Below are 18,749 nucleotides of genomic sequence, written 5' to 3'. Positions count from 1 at the left end.
TGACAAGAGCTAAAAAAAATAAAAAAAATCCAGAGGCAGTGATATATGAAGGGTTTTTTTAGTTTTCATTTTTATGGGCATGAGGTTTAAATTATGTTAATAGGAACTTAGCTGCAGACATAAAAAAGGCAGTTGAGGTTCTCTCCTGATGGGACGCGTTGACCTACATAAACTATAAATCTTTGGCTCCATCTAGTGGAGTTGGTGAAAACATTCATTTATTTTTAACCTTTGCTTTCAGCTTTAGAGATAATGAAAAATTGAATACATCTGTAACTTAAAATTGGTATTCCAAGCTACATGAAAATGAACTTGAATGTATTAATACATGAATGTATTAATAGATATATGTAGGTGTATTATATAACAACTGTTTGAATGTCATTATTTGAAGAAAGACTTCAACCTGCAATCCCATTCAGCGTTAGAGAGGATTAAAATCCCCTCCAGGTTTAATACCTCAGCTTTTCTGGCACTTTTTACTTCCTAATATTAATTTGTGTCATTTCAGGATTGTTTTTAAATATATTTTAGATTGTGTTACAACTTTAGGCATCTATTCATGATCCCTTCATTGGCTTTAACTTTAGATTTGCATCGCCCTTTATTGTGAGACGTTGCTCGGTAGCTTGCAATCATTATCCTGATGAAAGGTGCGAATCGTGCTTCACCTTTGGACCGGTGACCTCAAATGATCTTCAAGCGACCTTCTTGATTTTTAAAGCTGAATCAGCACCTGTGGGTGTTTTCACTTTCTGTGTGCGACTCATCTTGAGCAGATATCCTGTGTCAGCTTTCATTCTGGGTAAAGCTTTGTGTGGTGATAAGCAATAAAGATGATACACAGGCTTTACCTGGCAGATTAGCTCTCAGATTTTTATAATTTACTTGGGAAAGCTTTATCCCTGTGACGCCAGAACCAGGAAATTATACCAAAGAAGTCAGCGGGAGAAAAACAAAATGACGCTGATGATGTCGAGATCACAGAAACTCAAGTATCTGACAGGACAGTAGCATGTTAACCCCGTAACCTGTAAGTGGAACAGTGTAAGTAATACTGCCAAATGAGTTTAAGCAGACGCCAACATAAAATGTAAGTGGCAGACTTTTGAACTTTATTCTTATTTTTGAAACACATTATTTATTTGTCATCATTATTCCAGTTATAATAAATGCATAACAACCGCTTCAGAACATGTTACTTGGACATATTTTGGACAAGAGAAACAGTGTGGCTGCTGCCTCGTTTTTCCCCTCCTCATTTATATACAAAGAGAAATATTTTGCACTAGATTAATCCTAACATTACCCACTCATTTGGGAGGGAAAATCATGCAGCAGAGCATCAATTCACCAAAAGATCAGAATATTGCTGAAAGAGGCTTTAGTGGGATATGATGAGAGTCGAAAAGATAATAAAAAAAGTTTGGCAATTCTCAAGCTGTCACAGTTTAGGCTAAAAGCGATGAGACACACACACACACACACACACACACACACACACACAAATATTATTTTCAAAAATAAAAAGTGCAAAAGGCAAATTCTCCACTTGGGATGATTTAAGAATTCAATGATGGCTGAAGAAAACCTTTTTCTAAACCCAGATCCAGTTTTGCAGATTCATAAATCATACTGTACAGAAGTTCTTCAAAGTGCAAATATTCTGAATTGGCATAATCTGGTATATACACTTCTCTTTTCTTAATGACAAAAATAATAATTAATTAAACAAAACAAAAAAAAAGTTTATTTTTCTTTGTCCAGTCAGGCTCCATATTCAAGACGCAACAGCGTGTCCCCAGACTTCATCGCCGTCATCGCACTCACTGGAAGTCACAACGTCAGCTAACATTGATTTATTAAAAAAAAAAAAAAAAAAAAAAGGAGTCACATCACTGAAAGCTTCTCACGCCATGAAAAGAAAGAGGAAGAAATCCTAAATGTAATCAGAAAAGCTGAAACCTCAGAGAGATCCGTGTGTTGGCTTTTGTCCGAGTCATGCAGGTCATGCAGAACCAGCTTGTCCAATAACAGCCATTTCACTCCCTGATGTCACAACTGGATCTCAGTCTCTGATTAAACTACGCAACTACGTCTACTTCATTATCACAGGACCTTAAAGCCACAATAATCGTAGGTCATTACAATTGAGTAAATTGCATAAGACTCGTGTATTTCAAGGAGTTTCTCCTCGAGCCTGGCATGTCGCTGCCCTCTATGTAAAAATGCTTATTATCGTTTTAAACTTCAACAGCACCGAAGCAGGAGATGCATACGAGGCCCGCTTTAGGGTCACTTTCTACTGATCTGACCGTAGCAGCCTGAAAACAAACTTTTCCCACCGAGCTCTCGTTGGTTAGTGCCTCTGTAGAAAACAGACACTGTTTTGAAAATGAAAAGGCAGCCGTTTCACTGCCGACCGAGATGAGGTGAACTTGTGCTGTGAAATAGTGAGGGTTGGGTTTTTTTGTTTAACCCAAAAATAATAAATTAATTAATTAATGAAAGCTGTTCATTTTTCTTTGATTCAAAAATGTTACCAAAAAAAAAAAAAAAGGCTGATTAATGATTGTTATTGAAGGGAAAGGAGATTAAAAAAAAAAATCAATTCAGGAAATCTGCTGGTGCAAATGTTTCCATCGTTTCTAAGGGAAAGTCGCTGCAATGAAAAACAAGATAAACAAGAAGCTTTTATTCGAGTAATATCAGATGCACCGATATCAGCAGGTAACCCGTATCGGCTGATATTGGCTTTACTGACTGATACCAGGAATATCAGCAGATATTCAGTCGGTCACATGACTCAACCATGGAAAACTTCAAAGTTTTTCTGTTTTTGTTTTTTAAACAAGGAAGCTCTGTTTATGACACAGAACACAGAGGGAAACAGCATCAGTATGACTCGTCAATTTATTTATTTTTTAAAAACAACCACTTTTTTTGCATTTTAAATTTGCTTTTGTTCTCATTCCTTTCCCCCTTCACTGTTTTATAGTTGAATTATTTAGGTTTTCATACTGTAATTAATTGGTGGATAATGCATAAATATCTGTGGCTGTCATTCCTGATATCAGTCAATAGAGCCAATATTAGCCAATGCTAAGTTTCTGCCAGCACATGTTATCTGATATCGTTTTAAGAAAAGCTTCTGGTTTGTCATTAAAGGTTTCAAGCTCTTCATCACACATCCAATGTGACATCATCAGTAAATATTTGCCAGTGACTGATATCAGTCCAGAGTGCCGTTATTGCTGATGCTAATTTTTGGCACCTGTATTATCTTAAATTATTATAATAGAAGATTCCAGTTTGCAATTTCAAACACCTTCCATTGGCTCAGAGCCCCAACTTAACCGACTGAAAAAAAGGGGGGAAAAAAGTTATATTATTTATTATATTTTGAGCCAATTCTAGCTAAGCAGAGCTTCGGTGTTCGGTTCTGAGTGCCCTTATAATGGAAACTGTTGCATAAATTTGATTTGAAGAAAATCTGAGATGACGAAAAAGGACTGGCGCTGTCAAACTGCTACACCAGCGTTAAATTAAGACTTCATTATAACACCCTAAGCTTAAATAATACGGCAAAACTAGTGCTTAGTTCAAGCTCAAGAGAAGTTCATGAAACAATCATCAGGGAATTTTTAAACACACCGCTAGTATTATTTTAATGTTTTTGTTAAATAATTAATGTATTTCATGCTACTTTTAACTACATTATTTTTAACATTAATGTGCCATGAATTCTATTCATTTTATAATAAAACCATATAAAGTAAACAGTGGTGTGTTTTAAAATTCCACGAGTAACTAAAAGGTCTGTCAGTTTGAATCCTTAATTCCTGTTTGTTTCAAGTGAGACAAACAAGGCTGTTGGAGGGGAAATCTGAATATCAAAGTCTCATAATGGGTTTTCACCTCCTACACGGTTTCTATTTTAAAATTCCAAATGTTACTTTATAGTCATGAAGGTTTTGTGATTCAGCTTTAAGCTGTTAACACTGCTGTCACCGCATGGCATCACATAAGCTAGCTTAGAACTGCCAAAGCTATTTTTATGTACATCCTACACTGTTTTGTTGTGCTTTGTGAATAAATGTTAACTCTTAAATTCGCCTCAGGCCAGGTTTGTGTGACACATGAGCTGGTCTGGTGTTTCCGTCACATGATCCAAGAGAAGACAGTGTGAAAAGCTTTGAATCAAAGGAAAATGAAGTGGGGGTGGGGTGGGGTGGGGTGGGGGGGGGGGGGGGGGGGGGGGGGCAAAAAGGGCCAGGGATGAGACGTGATCATCAAAGTCGGATTTTTCGGCTCAGCTCTGAAGCAGCTGCTTCAGAGCTGAGCCGTGTTTTACTTTTAATGAAACTGGTAACTCTTTCTCCCTACATCTTTTCCTCCATTCCTTCCCCATCTCCTCTCTTCACTGCAAGGCTCTTTAGTCAGGTCATTCAAGGGGGAGGGAAGGACGTTCACATTGGAATGGAGCGGTGACGGCACGGAGAACCTGGAGGGAATGAATTCCACACATTAGGGGCGAACAGTGACAGTTATTAAACATGAGAACATATCTGATCTGCAACTTCCTGTCTGTAAGTGCATCAGTACCACCTTTAAACTGCACATCCGTTCTGATGACCTTTATCTGGACACTATGTTTCTCACACACTGTACAAACTGGCACTGTCCACTGTCAGGTGGACACTGTAAACATTTCTACACTAAACATGAGTCGTGAAGCTTCAGCATTCACGACCTTGAACAAAGAACCTCAGGGCTCGTGTGACTATGACTTCCGCTGACTAAATTGTGACACTTCCAAAGATAAGAGATGTTGTGACGTTGGCTCTAGATTTCAGCACATGGTGTAAAATGATCACTGAAACTCACTGTGGCGTGGTGCAGTAACCCTGTACTGGTCCCGTGTAGAGCCTGTGCTTTACTCCAAGTTGTCTACACGCTGCAGCTGTTTACTGTTTAGGCGGTGCCAAACATATATGGACCAACCAGTTTGTGGGCTACTCTTACTTGTGTTGTTGTTGGCCCTTGAACCAGCCACAGAGCAGACAGAGGTTCTAACATAACCGGCTGAAGTGAACCCAGGAACACACAGAAGTGTCCACTGTTCAGCACACTTTTCAATCTATCAGCAGGAGCTGTGTGCTGCTGGCTTTTTGGAGAATGGTGGGTTTTTCTGTTTTTAAATGACGATCATCTGTAATTACATCATGAAAGGATTACCATGAATGGGGCTGTGTCTAATTTTAGAACTGACAAAGATCACCTGAGCTGAAGATAATAGCTATGTGCTGCTTTAAGCTGCGTTTAACTTGGAAAGCAACTCTCCTGTCTCGTTCTCTTCCAGGTACAGATCCTCTGTACAGGTGCAGCTGCTCACCAGGCTTTAATTCTGCAAAGTGGCCAGTAGACTGTGTGCACGTTAGCATATGCTACTTCCGGTGCGGAAACTCCTGTGGGGAGCTTTGTTTCCGGTGTCCTATTCGCGCCTTGTTTACGGTCCAAAACAAGTTAAGCAAATGAATGAATCAAGCGGCGATTTACATTTCAATAGATGTCTTGGGCATATACCCAATATATATGTAAATGATGTTCATCGACTTGTCGATATTTTTTCCCCCGCACCTCAGAGCAAAAGAGAAAAGGGATTCAAATGTTATATTTCTCAGTATCTGTAAACAGCGGTCCCTTGTTTATCGCGGGTGTTATGTTCTAAAAAATAACCTGTGATAGGTGAAATCAAGTAGCCAATTTTATTTTTTGACGATGCAAAACGTTTCGTGGACATAACGTACTGCACTTCAGAGTCACACTGCTAGCGATCGATGCAGCGATTCTGTACTGTACAGGAGAGACGGCACGGAGGAGATCGTCTGCAGCGATCAGGACACAATGTGATGTAAAAAAAAAATAAACAAACATGCAAACTTGCACTAAAAAATCTGCGAAACAGCGAGGTGAAAGGTGAACCGCGTTATAGCGAGGGACCACTGTAATTGTGAAGGTAAGTCACAACATACTCTTCGTAAATACTAATGCATAGAAAACGTTACCAGCAATCGTTCATTTTTTGTGTGGCTTTTTTTCACGGTTTGTTAACATGCTGTGTAGGTGTGGTGTGTACTTGACTAGCTGATATCGACATAACAGGGAAACATCTGGTTTGACTATTCTTCACCTGTAGTTTGAATGCTGAACATTTGCCTGTTTAAATCATAATAACTGTCACTATACAGAGATGTGCTTCTGAATGTGGACGATGTGTCTTCTGCTGCAGTAATGCAGTTCTGCTTGTGTTGAGTGATGTAAACAACTGATTGATCTAAACTCTTTAAACGTCAAAATTGATCATTAGATTTTTTATGACACAACAGTGGTGAGTGTTCCCACCTTCTGCTCTTTGTAACTTAACGCGATCTTTCCGTTTTCGAGTTTTGGACATGATTTTGGAGTATATCTTCGTAGTAGCGATTGACCGCAAAGTAAAGCTACCGGAAATGTACAACCCTACATCTGGTCTCAAACCAGGAAGTTAGCATTTTCTCATGCACAGGGTCTATCAGCAGCAGCGAGGTGCTGAGACACATGTCACGAGTCTTGGCTGGGTTATTCGTTCACTCAGTTCCCACAGCTCCCACAGCTCACAGCCACAGGGGAAAAAAAACTCTGCATGTAGGTCGACCAACAGTTCCGCTGACATGCCATGTCTTTACCACAGCCACCTGTCAGCTCTGCGCCTACCACATTCACGAACGAGACCCTGAAAGACTCTAGTCCTGACTTCATCTCATCAAACCTCCCCAGTTTAAGCTGGAGCTGTAAACCAAACACCTAGAAAACAAATGCAGATCTGAATACTTCACATACTGAAAAACTCTGATCCAGTTGAACACAGCCAGCTCAATACAAAGATTTTGATACCTTTAGTAGAGGAAGAAGAGGCGTGTTCTATGAGATGTGGCCATGTTCTCTGACATATTGCGAACTTTTAGATAGTTCACAAAACCTCTGAAGAACAGCAGGAGACCTGTGGGAGAGAGAATCATGAAGTCACTCTGACACGGAGGCTTTTTGGCTTTTAGGGACGATTACTGACTGCAGCGCACTCACCGAGCAGCAGGAAGATCCACCACAGCCAGTACTGACCGTTGAAGTAGCCAGTGAAGTAGTCTGAGAACTGGACACACACAGGAAGAGAGAGTTTGGCTTTAGTGTTATCAGAAGGAAACAATTGCTGTGTCTAATTTGCTCTTTATACAAAGTGACGCTCTCTCATAAAGTCCATTAAAAAATACAAATCCCACATCGATGAAGCCTGACCAGCAGTCATGTGCTCTCACACTATAGATTAAAAAAAAAAAAAAAAACAGTTATATGAGGACCGGGGATGGTATGAAATCTGCTTACTTTGACTAGTGCATGAATGAAAATATTGCTAAATGTGTTGTGTGGAAAATGACAGCTGTGTATAAACAGGGCAATCTCTGAAAACAGAAATATGACATTTAAAAAAAAAAAAAAAAAAAAAAAAAAGTCAAACCTCAAGGTCACCCTAACACACACACACACACACACACACACACACGGGTAAGGGCATGAGTGTGCAGACATTAACACAGGATGCAGTTAGCATTGTTTTTAAGTGTGTTTAATGTCCCCCTGTGAGTTCTTCCGCAGCAGCAGCTGCAGTTCTATCAGACGCCCAAATCAGACTCTCTCTCGATATCTCAACCTACAACAATGAGACAGGAAGCACGGGCGTCGCAGGTCCTGAGCTTACTCTGAACAGCTCTCAGGGCTCTGCTGGCCTCTTGGCCACGTCATTCCTGGGGGAGGTTTTTTAATCCCAGTGAGACTTTTGACCTTCACAAATGAAAAGATATAATAATAGCAACAACACTCTGCAAACTTCAAAGACATGTGCAAAGGAAATGAAACATCACAAATACCACCACCAGCTTGAGAGCTTTTCAGCTGCAGCTCCCAACTGATATAATAATGCTCCTTCTACTGCGAGCACAATTAAACTCTCGCCTGTAGACCACATTAGACTTAGTCTTTGTCAACCCAACTGATGAAACTTCCAAACAACAAAGAATATTACAGATTTATGTCAATCTTTCGCGTTTCAAAGCCAGAACACCAGAATGACTGAGGATGCAGATCAGCAGGTCGTCTGCTCAGTAGCACGAGCTGATTGTTTGCCAGAGGCTGGTAATGGTATGAACACTGTATGAGCCTCTGCAGTAGTAGTTGTGCACAGAGGAGCAGAGCGTATGACATTGCCATTTTCCCCCCATTACCTACCAACCTTGTGTTTAACATAAAAGGGCTATGAACTCTGGGTAACACCCTTAGACAAACTATGCGGGAATGGTGATTTGGAGAGAGTGCGTAAAGGACTCAGAGTGTCTGACAGAGAAACCTCATTTAGTTCACGGCTTGGCAGCAGTACGGTCCAAAGCCCTCAAGGTCAAAGTCTTTGGGTCTACGACACTGAGACTCGTCCCCAAAAAGCTAATCCTGTAGCACTGCTCAGAGGTTCACGTGGTTGTATAGGAATTTCTTTTATTTATGTATTGATCACATTATTTTATTGTATAATGCCTTAGCGCCACTAGATTTTAACATGTCTCACACTCATACAGTTAGACAGATGGTGGGGGTCTGGTAAGGAAGTTGGGGGAAGCAGACAAGTCCACAGGAAGAATCTTTTCTCTCTTTGAGGACTCTGGGAGGTAGCAAGGGAGTGTGAACCTTAAGGTGTGAAACAGCTGTGTACTGCCTTTTGTTCCTGGAGAAGGTATTTAACTGAGAGCCATGCTAGGCTCAGTGAGACTCTGCTGACCGTCTGCCCCACGATCATGCAGGCTCTCCACCAAGCTTGGTTTTCTGTTCTTTGTTTGTGATTAAAGAATGTTAGCTACCGCTCACCGCTTGTCTGCAGGCTTTATTTAATGGAAAACATCCACAACATGGTGTAGCTGTAGGAGAATAATATTCAAATGTTCAGTAATGGCTGCATTCTCATTCACTTAGATATAAGTTTTAAAAAAACAAACAAACTGCACAGATTCTTTCCAAGATTGCTGTTGAGTTGCTCAACTTTTCGTTAAACCCTGATCCTCGTGTGTAACACTGACCTCCATCGTTCAAACACAACAAACAAACAGTGGAAAAACATACCCTGACAATGAGAATCCACTTGATGAGGGAAAGGCCGAAGCCGCAGATGGCCCCATAGCGCCCCGCAATGGTGTTGGTCAGACAGAACGACAGGCAGAACCCGATCCAGTTGAACAGGAAGGCCACTGAAGGAACATCAGGAAGACTTGTTTTTATTTGGGCATCTAAGTGACTTTCACTTTGAAATCAGCAGTGGATTTTTTAAAAATTATATGTTAAAAATCTAAAAGTAACAACAGTCTCAGTGGATTTGAGCGTCTCTCTAAATGTTTATCCACTGAATTATGAGTGAGACTCGAGGGTTAATTCATCTGTTATCAGGGAGTCACATGCTGTTTTACGAGTGTGTTGCAATCTGGGCAAAGCAAACAGAGCTGCTACCAGGTCTCTTTACTTTGCACATAAATAAGCAAACAAAAGAAAACACGAGACTCACTAAAAAAGGCCAACATGAAGATCCCGTCGTTACCCACTCTGAGCTGATCGGCGTCACTGAAGTCGTCTCTGGGAGGGAAGTCATCATCCTTACACGGACACACACAGACGTACAAATGTTATATTATTTTAAAAGTCATAATGTATTTTGGAATTAGTAAGTCACCTTAACAATAACCTTTAAAGTGCTGATATAACGTGCTCAGAGCATAAATTCAAGTTAACTGAAATGCAGTTTTACTTGTTCTGAATGGGAAGACTCAGAGCTGGTAGAAATAAAGCCTTTCAGCATTTACTTTGGTCCGGAATGTCACAAGCGTGGGGTAGTCAAGACAAAAATTTTCTGGCATGCTTTGAGGTAGGGGTGGGCGATATAAACGATATACGATAGAAACGATATAAATTTGGCCAACGATAGAGATTTTGACTATACCGCTCTATCGTGACAGCGCATGTTGATGATGTCATCAAGCTGCGCCTGTTTTGGTCGAAAGCATCGCAGCAGCTAAAACCATTATCATCTGCAAATTATGCCGACAGTCATAGCAAAGAGATGAAGCACTTGTGAAATATGGGGAAAGCCAAAAACTGCGCTTCCTCCACTTCCGTAACATTGATTCATTAATGTTGAATTCTCTCGCAGCTGTTCTATTCCCATGTTGTTGCACTATATTAATAACCAACCTCATATTGTGGATGAATAATCTCAGTTGTTCTCCTGACTGAAGTTTGGCCCGTGTATAGCATCTTGCTATGCGACTGCATTTGTCCCTGACCACCAGAATCCCTCACGTTAACTTTTAATAAGTGGGAAAAAAGTTGGGGTTCATCCTCCAGCTTCACTGTGCTAATGTTATGCTAACATACATGGTACAACATTATATACCAGGTAGTCCAACTTCAGTAACCCTGCAAACGCCACTGCTGTTTAGTTTTCTGTCTTCATTTATGTCGGAAGTGGAAGCAGAGCTGTACGTTTTAATTTGTTTCAAAATCTCTCAGTCAGAACATGGTATGTCATGTTTTTAACTCTTTAACTCTCAGTGTTCGTTTGACTTTGGGACCTGAAGCAGACGGCGCTTTGGACCCAGATTACGCCGCGAAGCTCCCCACTACGGCAGCCGTAATGCTCTGACAATCCATCAAGCAGTGCGGCTTACCAAAGTTGTACTAAAACATTTTTTAACAGATTTCTGCACGCAGAAATCAGTTCGAAGTCAGTAAGCACAACCAGAATTCATACATAAGGCGCACTCTCGATTTTTGAGAAAATTAAAGGATTTTAAGTGTGCCTTATAGTGTGGAAAATACGTTATACAGAAGAAAAGAATATATCACGATATATATCGTTACCGCACGTGCTTCAGATTATATCACGATATGAATTTTAGGCCATATCGCCCAGCCCTACTTTGAGGTGAACCACACCCAGACCAAAGACCAGTAACCACAAGAATGTTTCAGTGGAAGAACTTTAACCCAAGAATAATAAGAGGGGATCTGAGAGGGCGACCGTGTGTGAGCAGGGCTCCTTACCCGTGGCATCACCTCCACTGCTGAGGCAGCCATGGCAGCTGCTTTGGCCTTCTCTGCTTCATCGTATGTGGGCAATGAGGTGGCAACGCTGTAGGGTGGCGGCACAGGGAAGTCACCTCGGAAACTAGTCTCTGTTGAGAGAGAGGAGGAAAAAAGTAAGAAAAGGACAGAAAGCACGCAGGATCAAAGCGGAGCTGTGCACTTCCTATAACGCTCTGAGACCGTCCTGGAAACTAAAGTGACTCAAAGCTACAAACACTCCAAATAGTCACCACAGAGCTGCAATCAGACCAAACTCTGTGTGCAATTAAAGTCAAATTAGTACCAGGTGGTGCTGCAGCATTTGCTCCCAAGTCGATGGAAGCGTATGGAGGTGGTGCCGTGTCCACTGCCTCCCCCTGAGTCCTCACGCCCGACGCTTCCCCTGCCGCGGGGACTGGGGTCGGGCTCACCTGAGTCTGACTCTGGTCCTGGCCGGATGTGCCGGGCTGGGCTGTGGCAGAAGTGCACGGCTGTGGCTCGCTGGCGCCGGCCTCCGAAGAGTCGTCCTCATTGTGCAACTGAATATAACAAGAAGCAGATCATCAGCCAAAACCAATGCTGCTGCTCAAGGGGAATGCACACATGCACACACTCTCGTCCTACATCTCTGAAAGACTTGAGAAGAAAGCACCAGAGTGTTGGCAGTTTCAAAGTTTGAAAACTCCAATTCTTCTGACTGCATAAAAACAGCTGCCAGTCGACTGAAATAACAAACCAGAAAGCAAAAGATTTCAATATTTTCATTCATGTATATGTATGTGTATATATATATGAATCAAAAAAATATATATAAATCAAACTCTGGTTTCGCTCTCAAAGGGAGGCCCAAAGTTGGGAAGCTATGGCCAGTCTAAACAAAAAACACGCACCTATAGCAATGTACGGACAAGTTAGTTGTTGTATCAGTCAGGTAAACATAAACAAACAATCTGAACATGTATGTTTCAGTCTCATTTTGAGTGCTTTAGGTTGTTTTCAAATATAAGCGTCTGACAGAAGAAGTTGTCAGTGTAACACCAGAGTACTTGTAGAAAAATCAAAGCTCAGCGAGCTGTGAAACAACAGGGGTAAACAAAGTGTAAAAATGACATGTTTTTTGGATTCCGTCTCACTAATAAAGGTGAGGCGGTATGGACTATTTGCTGAAAAGTTGTGGCTAAAGGGGGCAACACTTCAAAGTGGAATTTTTTTTTTTACTTTTTGGTGACCTCAAAAAAGCAGCAAATGCCAGTCCTCCAGAGAAAATGTATGGAGTCAGGATGTTAAATCCGTGCATAGCTACTAGGGCTGAACGATATATCGCATTTGCGATAATATCGCGACATGATCAAGTGCAATTTTCTAACCGCAAAGGCTGCGATTATACTCTGGACATGTCCAAATTCATGGGCTGCATCCTCCTGAGGCCGCATTTGTAGACCGATTACGTCACAGCGACGCGCCGAAGGCTGTCCAAATTACTACCATATCCCAGAATTCATAGCGCGGCCCAGCCAAACTCCAGTTTCCAGCAATGGCGGCCGCTACTAAGTTTTAAAATTACTCATACTAATCTTTCTGGGTCACAAAATAAACTTTTAACATATTTTCAGGCGAGAAAGTAGTTGTGTAAACATCAAATATCTGCTCGGTTTATCAAGATATCCCATATTTGCAAAAGTGCTTCGACGTTTTCAGAGGCGTCTGCTACCCACCAGCTCGACAGCTAGCCGGGAGCTCGAGGGTTACTGATGCGGCCGAGAACGGCACAACTCCCGGCACATCATTTTCAGATCACCGCGGAGTTTCGCTGCTCGGGTTAAACGTAATATATAAGTCACTTAGACAACCTAAAAATGTTATCGTTGGGCTTTTTTCAGTGTTTTGTTTGTTCGTGAGTAAATCGGTTTGGCTGAGATTAAAGTTATTAGATTAGATAAAATAAAACTTTATTAATCCCCCGGGTGGGTTCCTCCTTGGTTTTCACACAGCTGACTAAACGTCAAACAGAAAACTTATTAAACAGAAGTATGAGACAGTCGAGAATTTACACCAGTGTCTGGTTATATTTTAGATAGCAAGAAGCAGACGGCCGAGTTTATTAAACTCCACCGAGACAGCGGTGACGCTAATCAGAACTAGCCTTCTGATTGGCTAGACCGTCCAATTTCACGCCTTTAAATTTTAAAGGCGTGTTTGTGTGTGTGTTTATACAATTGCTATTATGTTTGCACTTTATGTGTAATGTTACTGACTGCAGAGATCAGTAAGATGTGTGTATTTTTTATTTATTAGTTTTATTTATTTAATATTATTTTTTAATTGAATGACTGTCTAGTAGTTCACAGATGTCGAAAAACTGAGTGTGGTAAAGCCACTGATTTTTTTTATGTATATTTCTGCAATCTGCACATTGTACTGACTTTCATTTTAATGTTTACACCAGGGTTCCTTGTCAGCACTTTATGCTCAGATGTTTGTAAGCTAAAAATAAACTATTGTGTATGTTCAAATATACTGTTGTGATTGAAGAAGTTAAATAAAAATGTCAGTCATCAATTCATGCATCACCTCATGTCATCATAACAGAGGTCTGTCTTCCAGGAAAGAACAGTTTAAAATTAATGTAATATAGTATTGGCCATACTATATGATGTATTGCTTGTCTTTGTTTAATAATACAGAAGACAAAGACCTTAAAAAATAATCGCATATCGCATCGCAATCGCAATATTGGGGCAAAAAAAAAAATCGCAATTAGATTATTTTCCATAATCGTTCAGCCCTAATAGCTACTAGTTTTCTAACTAAAATGAAAATTTAGAGTAATCAACTAGTGTAAAAGTAAGAAAACACCCAGAGTGTGTGGCTAACATTAGCTCTGATAGCACTACAAATTTAATATTGGGCACATGTGAGTTAGTTCTGACACTGCATACATACAAACAATCCAAAAACAGCTATACTATGCTAACTGTATGTTCCATCTTGCTTACCACTTCACATTTATGTCTGTTAGCACTGGGAAGCATTGCCAGGGCACCCACACCACTGCTTCGGAACATGATGGGTGCTGACATTAATAATTAGTTATGCCTTTAGCCCTTTCAAAAACACAGATAAAGTTAAATACTGTATTACCCCAGTGAAAGGTGATTACCACTCTATAGGAGACTTTCTTAGTGGTGGCAGGTTCCATTATTCTTGCTTAGTTCTAATTCCTTAGCTAAGCATTACAGACTAATCCTTGGTCTTTACCCTTTGGCATCTGTCAGAGCTGTACTCAATGAAAGCTAACACAATCTGAACCCTAAAGAAATGAACTGCTACAGTATGTAGAAGCTTAAGAAATGTTCAATTACAGTGATATCCTTAGCCTGCATGTAAGGAGGAGTAAAATGAGTAAGAGCAGTACGGTTTGCCCTAAACAGAATGTTTGACACAGCAAGCACAGATACATAAAGCCACATCAATATGTCAACAGAGGAAGGTTTCTGGAAAAGTGATCGACATGTAATAAGTTAATGACAGACCACGCAACATCTGAGAGGGTCATCTACAAGCCTAAGCAGATTTTTTTTGTCAGGTCTTAGAGCCAAACACTTTCTGAAATTACAGATGATGGTTACAGTATAACCGAGAGGGAATCACCTCCGCCCCTCTGTTCCAAAAGGGCATCCATTAGAAAGTTCAATCTAGTCAGCTCCTGGCCAAAGGCATAAGATTGTAGTTTTAGAATTAAGTAAACTACATGTAACTTTAAGGACAGTGCTACGTGACCCAGGATTGGCAGGATAACCTGACAGACTCATTGTGCGTCAGAATGCTGATAACCCAAAGAATAACAAAAGCTGTCTCAAGGTGGTTAAGCAAGTTTAGCTTGTTTAAAGTCCAAGAACAAATTCCCCAAGAGCACAGTAAAGTGCCTGTAATCAAAGAGGCAGAACCACAGGAAAAACACTGATCTAAGTTGAGCTGACAACTTTCACAATAATCCTCAGTTCTTGATTTTCATCATCAATATAATTATTGTAATAGCAATAGTTTGGGTGGATCACTATACCGTTGTTCTACAGGACCGTGTTTATATTAAAAACAGCAGAGCAATCGAAGGATCCAATATATTTCCACTGGTCACTTTGCACGTCAGTGGTGACGTCACCACAGTTCTGTATCTTTTATACCAGCGATAATATAAGAGAAGTGAAAACCAAGAAGTGAAGAAATTGCAGGCTTTTTTTTTTTAAAGATTTTCCTCAGAAAGACAAACTTGCAACATTTCTCTGTATATGCTTCTGTACTGATAGATCATTTAAATGGTGGTAAAAATCACCACAATGGTCAACTCGTGTCTTCAACCTGCAAACAAACTCAAGAAGCACATCACCCGCCTGAAACAACACCATGCACCAGCAGATTTAATGATAGTTTTGTTGTATGGTGCCATTCACTAGGGTGAGAGCCCAAAACTCCCATGGCCCACTAATGTTTAGGTCCAATCCTCTTGTTGAACCTTCATAATGTGTAAATGGAACTGCAATTTGCCAAAAGTCAGTTGGAACCTCATTTGTCACATATGAATATTAGGTGGGACAGCCATGCAAAAAACAAAGAAAGCAACTTAAATTGAACTCAACATACAAAAGTATGATGTTGAAGACTAAGCTTACAAAAAGTACAATTATTGATGAGATTATGATCTGTGTGATTGACACAATCAATGAATTTAATTTTAAATGATCACAATCGTCAGTAAACAGTTACAGTGATACCTTTAGTTGGGTGAATTGGTATGCTGTTCTGCTGACTTGTGTTGATCTAATAGGCAATAGAACACGCTTGCCTCTAATGTTTGAGCCAGATACATTCACCAAGTTTACAGTTAGCAAGAGCAGATTGATTTGATGTCACTGCAAAGCTTGAGGCAGTTTGGGTTTGACATTCAGCTTCATTACATGTCGGATTTATCAATTAGAAATATTGACTAAGCATGTGCCGATATCAGATTTTTACTTTAGGATTGAAAAGGTTTAAAAAAAAAAAAATTACAAACGCAGCATGTCATGATTTTCACTTCATGATTATTGTACTGAAAAAAAAAAATCCTGATTAACAAAATGATTGCTTTATATGTAAAAAGTTGGAAGAAAAAAAAAAAGGCGGCAAACTTCAGTTGCATAGCTTGAAGCTATGCAAGTTTTCATTTGAAACTCATTTTGACTCTGCGTCAGCAGGACTGAATTCCACAATTCTGATAATCTGCTTAAAATGATGTTTTTGAAAGGCGAATCTACCATTTGAAACCTTTTCCATGAAGTAATGGTGGTTTTCGAACAGTGGTAAAACACCGCGACAAACAGGGGAAACACCCTTTGTGATAAGTAATGATATCACGCAAGTTGAAAAGCCAGAGGTGACTAACAAACCTAAATAGCTTCTTTAATAAGCACAGTCACAGTGAAATCTGTTGGTTTACCACACCGATAGACTTCTAAAAAACTAAGATCTTGGCCGTCCCAACCGACTTTTGAACCTCCACCAGCGCTGGGTCAGCAAACAAGGCAGGGAAGTGAATGAGCGGCCGACGACTGGCTCAGAATCAAGGACAAAGCATAACTGCACCCCCACGCAAGCACAGGGGATTACATAAGATCTTAACAACATAGCCACAAGCCTCCTCATGTGTCCAAATACACCCGAACCTCACAGCAGCAGTGCCCCATACCTGTAGTATTATTTAGAAAGGAAACAGAGCAAGAGATGACAGTGTAGGCATACTGTGATGAACACTGGGTTTTTATTAGTATATTTTTTGTTTGCTTTCACAAACCACAATATCAGATAACTTATCCGTTTGGCCACATCCAAGCCATCCTTGAGAATCCACTGTATTGTGCTGGAGTTTCAAAAAAAACCAAAAAAAAGAACTTGGTGTGAATCGCTGCTTTGTTCAGGGCTGAAAAGTTAAAAAGGACATTGCTGATTTGCCTTGGCTCATACCGAATATGCTGTGGGATTATCAGCCATAATACCAGAATACAAGGCACAAAGCATACTTTATGTCCCAAGGTTCATAGCTGACTCCAAAGTTTTACCAACACTGCTGTTACAATACATTAACAGAAGGAACAAACTCCACATGCTTAGGCCAGTTCAACCAAAGAAGCCATACTCTGAGGCTGGCATCCATTAATGTTTTTGACTAACAGTAGTAGCATTAGCTTTTCCCTGCATTACTATAGAATTTTATGATTCTGCGAAGACATAATATAAGTCATATTTCTGAACAATTAGTTCGTTAACACTTATTTGTCACCGTCATTCCTTTCTCTTGATTCGTACCAGCCCTTTAAGCTGCGGTTTAAGCCGGAAATACAGCTTTAAAAAAATACAACCAGAGGGAAAAAAGGCCCTCTTACCACATTTAATATGAGCCAGCTACTAAATCCCTATGCTAACCACTTAACTTAGAGCTAAGCTTCTCAGAATTTATGCTGCCAAAAACCGTGTAACTACACCTGATTGATTGATTGATTGATTGATTGGTAATTTATTTCAACATGTGAACAATATACAAGTACATTTAGAAAAGAAATGAGAGAAAAAAAATATACTATACAAATTACATACAAAAAAACATTCTGATTAATTTACATGTTTTAATGTACACATGTAACGACAAGTTAGAGAGTGTATTTTATGTGTGTAGCGCTATTAAAAGCATTTTCACTTAAACGGCCTTCGTGACTACTCTTGGCTGGCCAGCTAACGGAGGTGGCTAATCAAAGGCTGGGTACCATAGCAAAACCAATTTAGGGGAAAAACACAACACTTGTGAAAGTTTGGTTTTTTTACGGCTTTTGTCTGTCCCACATAACGCATTTTAAATAGTCAATACAAACAATAAGCATTAATTTTTTTGGCAAGGGCCTGGTGCCTGTGACGAGTGGCAAGCCGAGCTATCAAACGGTGTTTTGATCAGCTTCCACTCACCACTTGGTATCGGCTCGCTGGGTCCATCTTCGACTAGGTTCAGCTGGCTAAACGAGCCAGCCGGTGAGAACTATCAAAAAAAAATAAGACTTGGGTTTACTCCGATGTGTGAGTCACGGGCAAGAGATGTTGATTCCAGACACAACGCTGAAGAACCGGATTCTGAGCGATGAAAGAAATGGCTACAACCTACAATGCATTCACAGAAAAATACCGTTCTGTGTAAAAACCTTCACCCACTTTCAAGCTAGTCTAAAGATGTCACACTTCCGGTTAAATATTTCAAACTAAAATGTATATAATCTGTATTGCGCATTAATGTTATTATTACTATTATCGTTGTTGTATTCATTAATGCATATGTGATCTTCTACTTATCTAATTTACCTTACGTTTACACCTAAGCTTTAAGAGTTATTATTATTACTATTTTTGATAACAACCATATATTAGCATTATATTTTCATTGTAAGTATAAAAAAGGTACAATTAATATAATATCAATATCTAATGCACTTGGCTTCTATCCGCGCTTGCTTTCAGCTGAATTGTTAGGCAGTTAA

The 18,749-nt window shown here is 40.1% G+C and overlaps 1 protein-coding gene across 1 annotated transcript; it reads right to left on the bottom strand.

Moving 5' to 3' along the window:
* Positions 1 to 2,527: 2,527 nt before the first annotated feature.
* ndfip2 (Nedd4 family interacting protein 2) lies at positions 2,528 to 18,444 on the bottom strand. Its single transcript, XM_026158607.1, has 8 exons — positions 18,187 to 18,444; positions 11,498 to 11,732; positions 11,173 to 11,303; positions 9,638 to 9,725; positions 9,202 to 9,326; positions 7,126 to 7,192; positions 6,937 to 7,042; positions 2,528 to 4,504 (listed from the first exon to the last, which is right to left on the bottom strand). The coding sequence occupies exons 1-7, from the start codon at positions 18,211 to 18,213 to the stop codon at positions 6,939 to 6,941; spliced, it is 777 nt and encodes a 258-aa protein (XP_026014392.1). The 5' UTR covers positions 18,214 to 18,444; the 3' UTR covers positions 2,528 to 4,504; positions 6,937 to 6,938.
* Positions 18,445 to 18,749: the final 305 nt, after the last annotated feature.

Source organism: Astatotilapia calliptera, chromosome 23, assembly GCF_900246225.1.
Source record: "Astatotilapia calliptera chromosome 23, fAstCal1.2, whole genome shotgun sequence".
In the NCBI taxonomy this organism is placed as follows: Eukaryota; Metazoa; Chordata; class Actinopteri; order Cichliformes; family Cichlidae; genus Astatotilapia; species Astatotilapia calliptera.
This window is presented reverse-complemented; position numbering and strand designations above follow the sequence as displayed.

Bases quoted from the DNA above. Each gene is read 5' to 3' on its own strand.
- ndfip2 (XM_026158607.1), bottom strand. From the start codon at position 18,213: ATGGACCCAGCGAGCCGATACCAAGTG. The intron at 11,733-18,186 runs GTGAGTGGAAGC...TGTTATATTCAG, and splicing joins CAGCGAGCCGATACCAAGTG to TTGCACAATGAGGACGACTC. The intron at 7,043-7,125 runs GTGAGTGCGCTG...TCTCTCCCACAG, and splicing joins GTGGATCTTCCTGCTGCTCG to GTCTCCTGCTGTTCTTCAGA.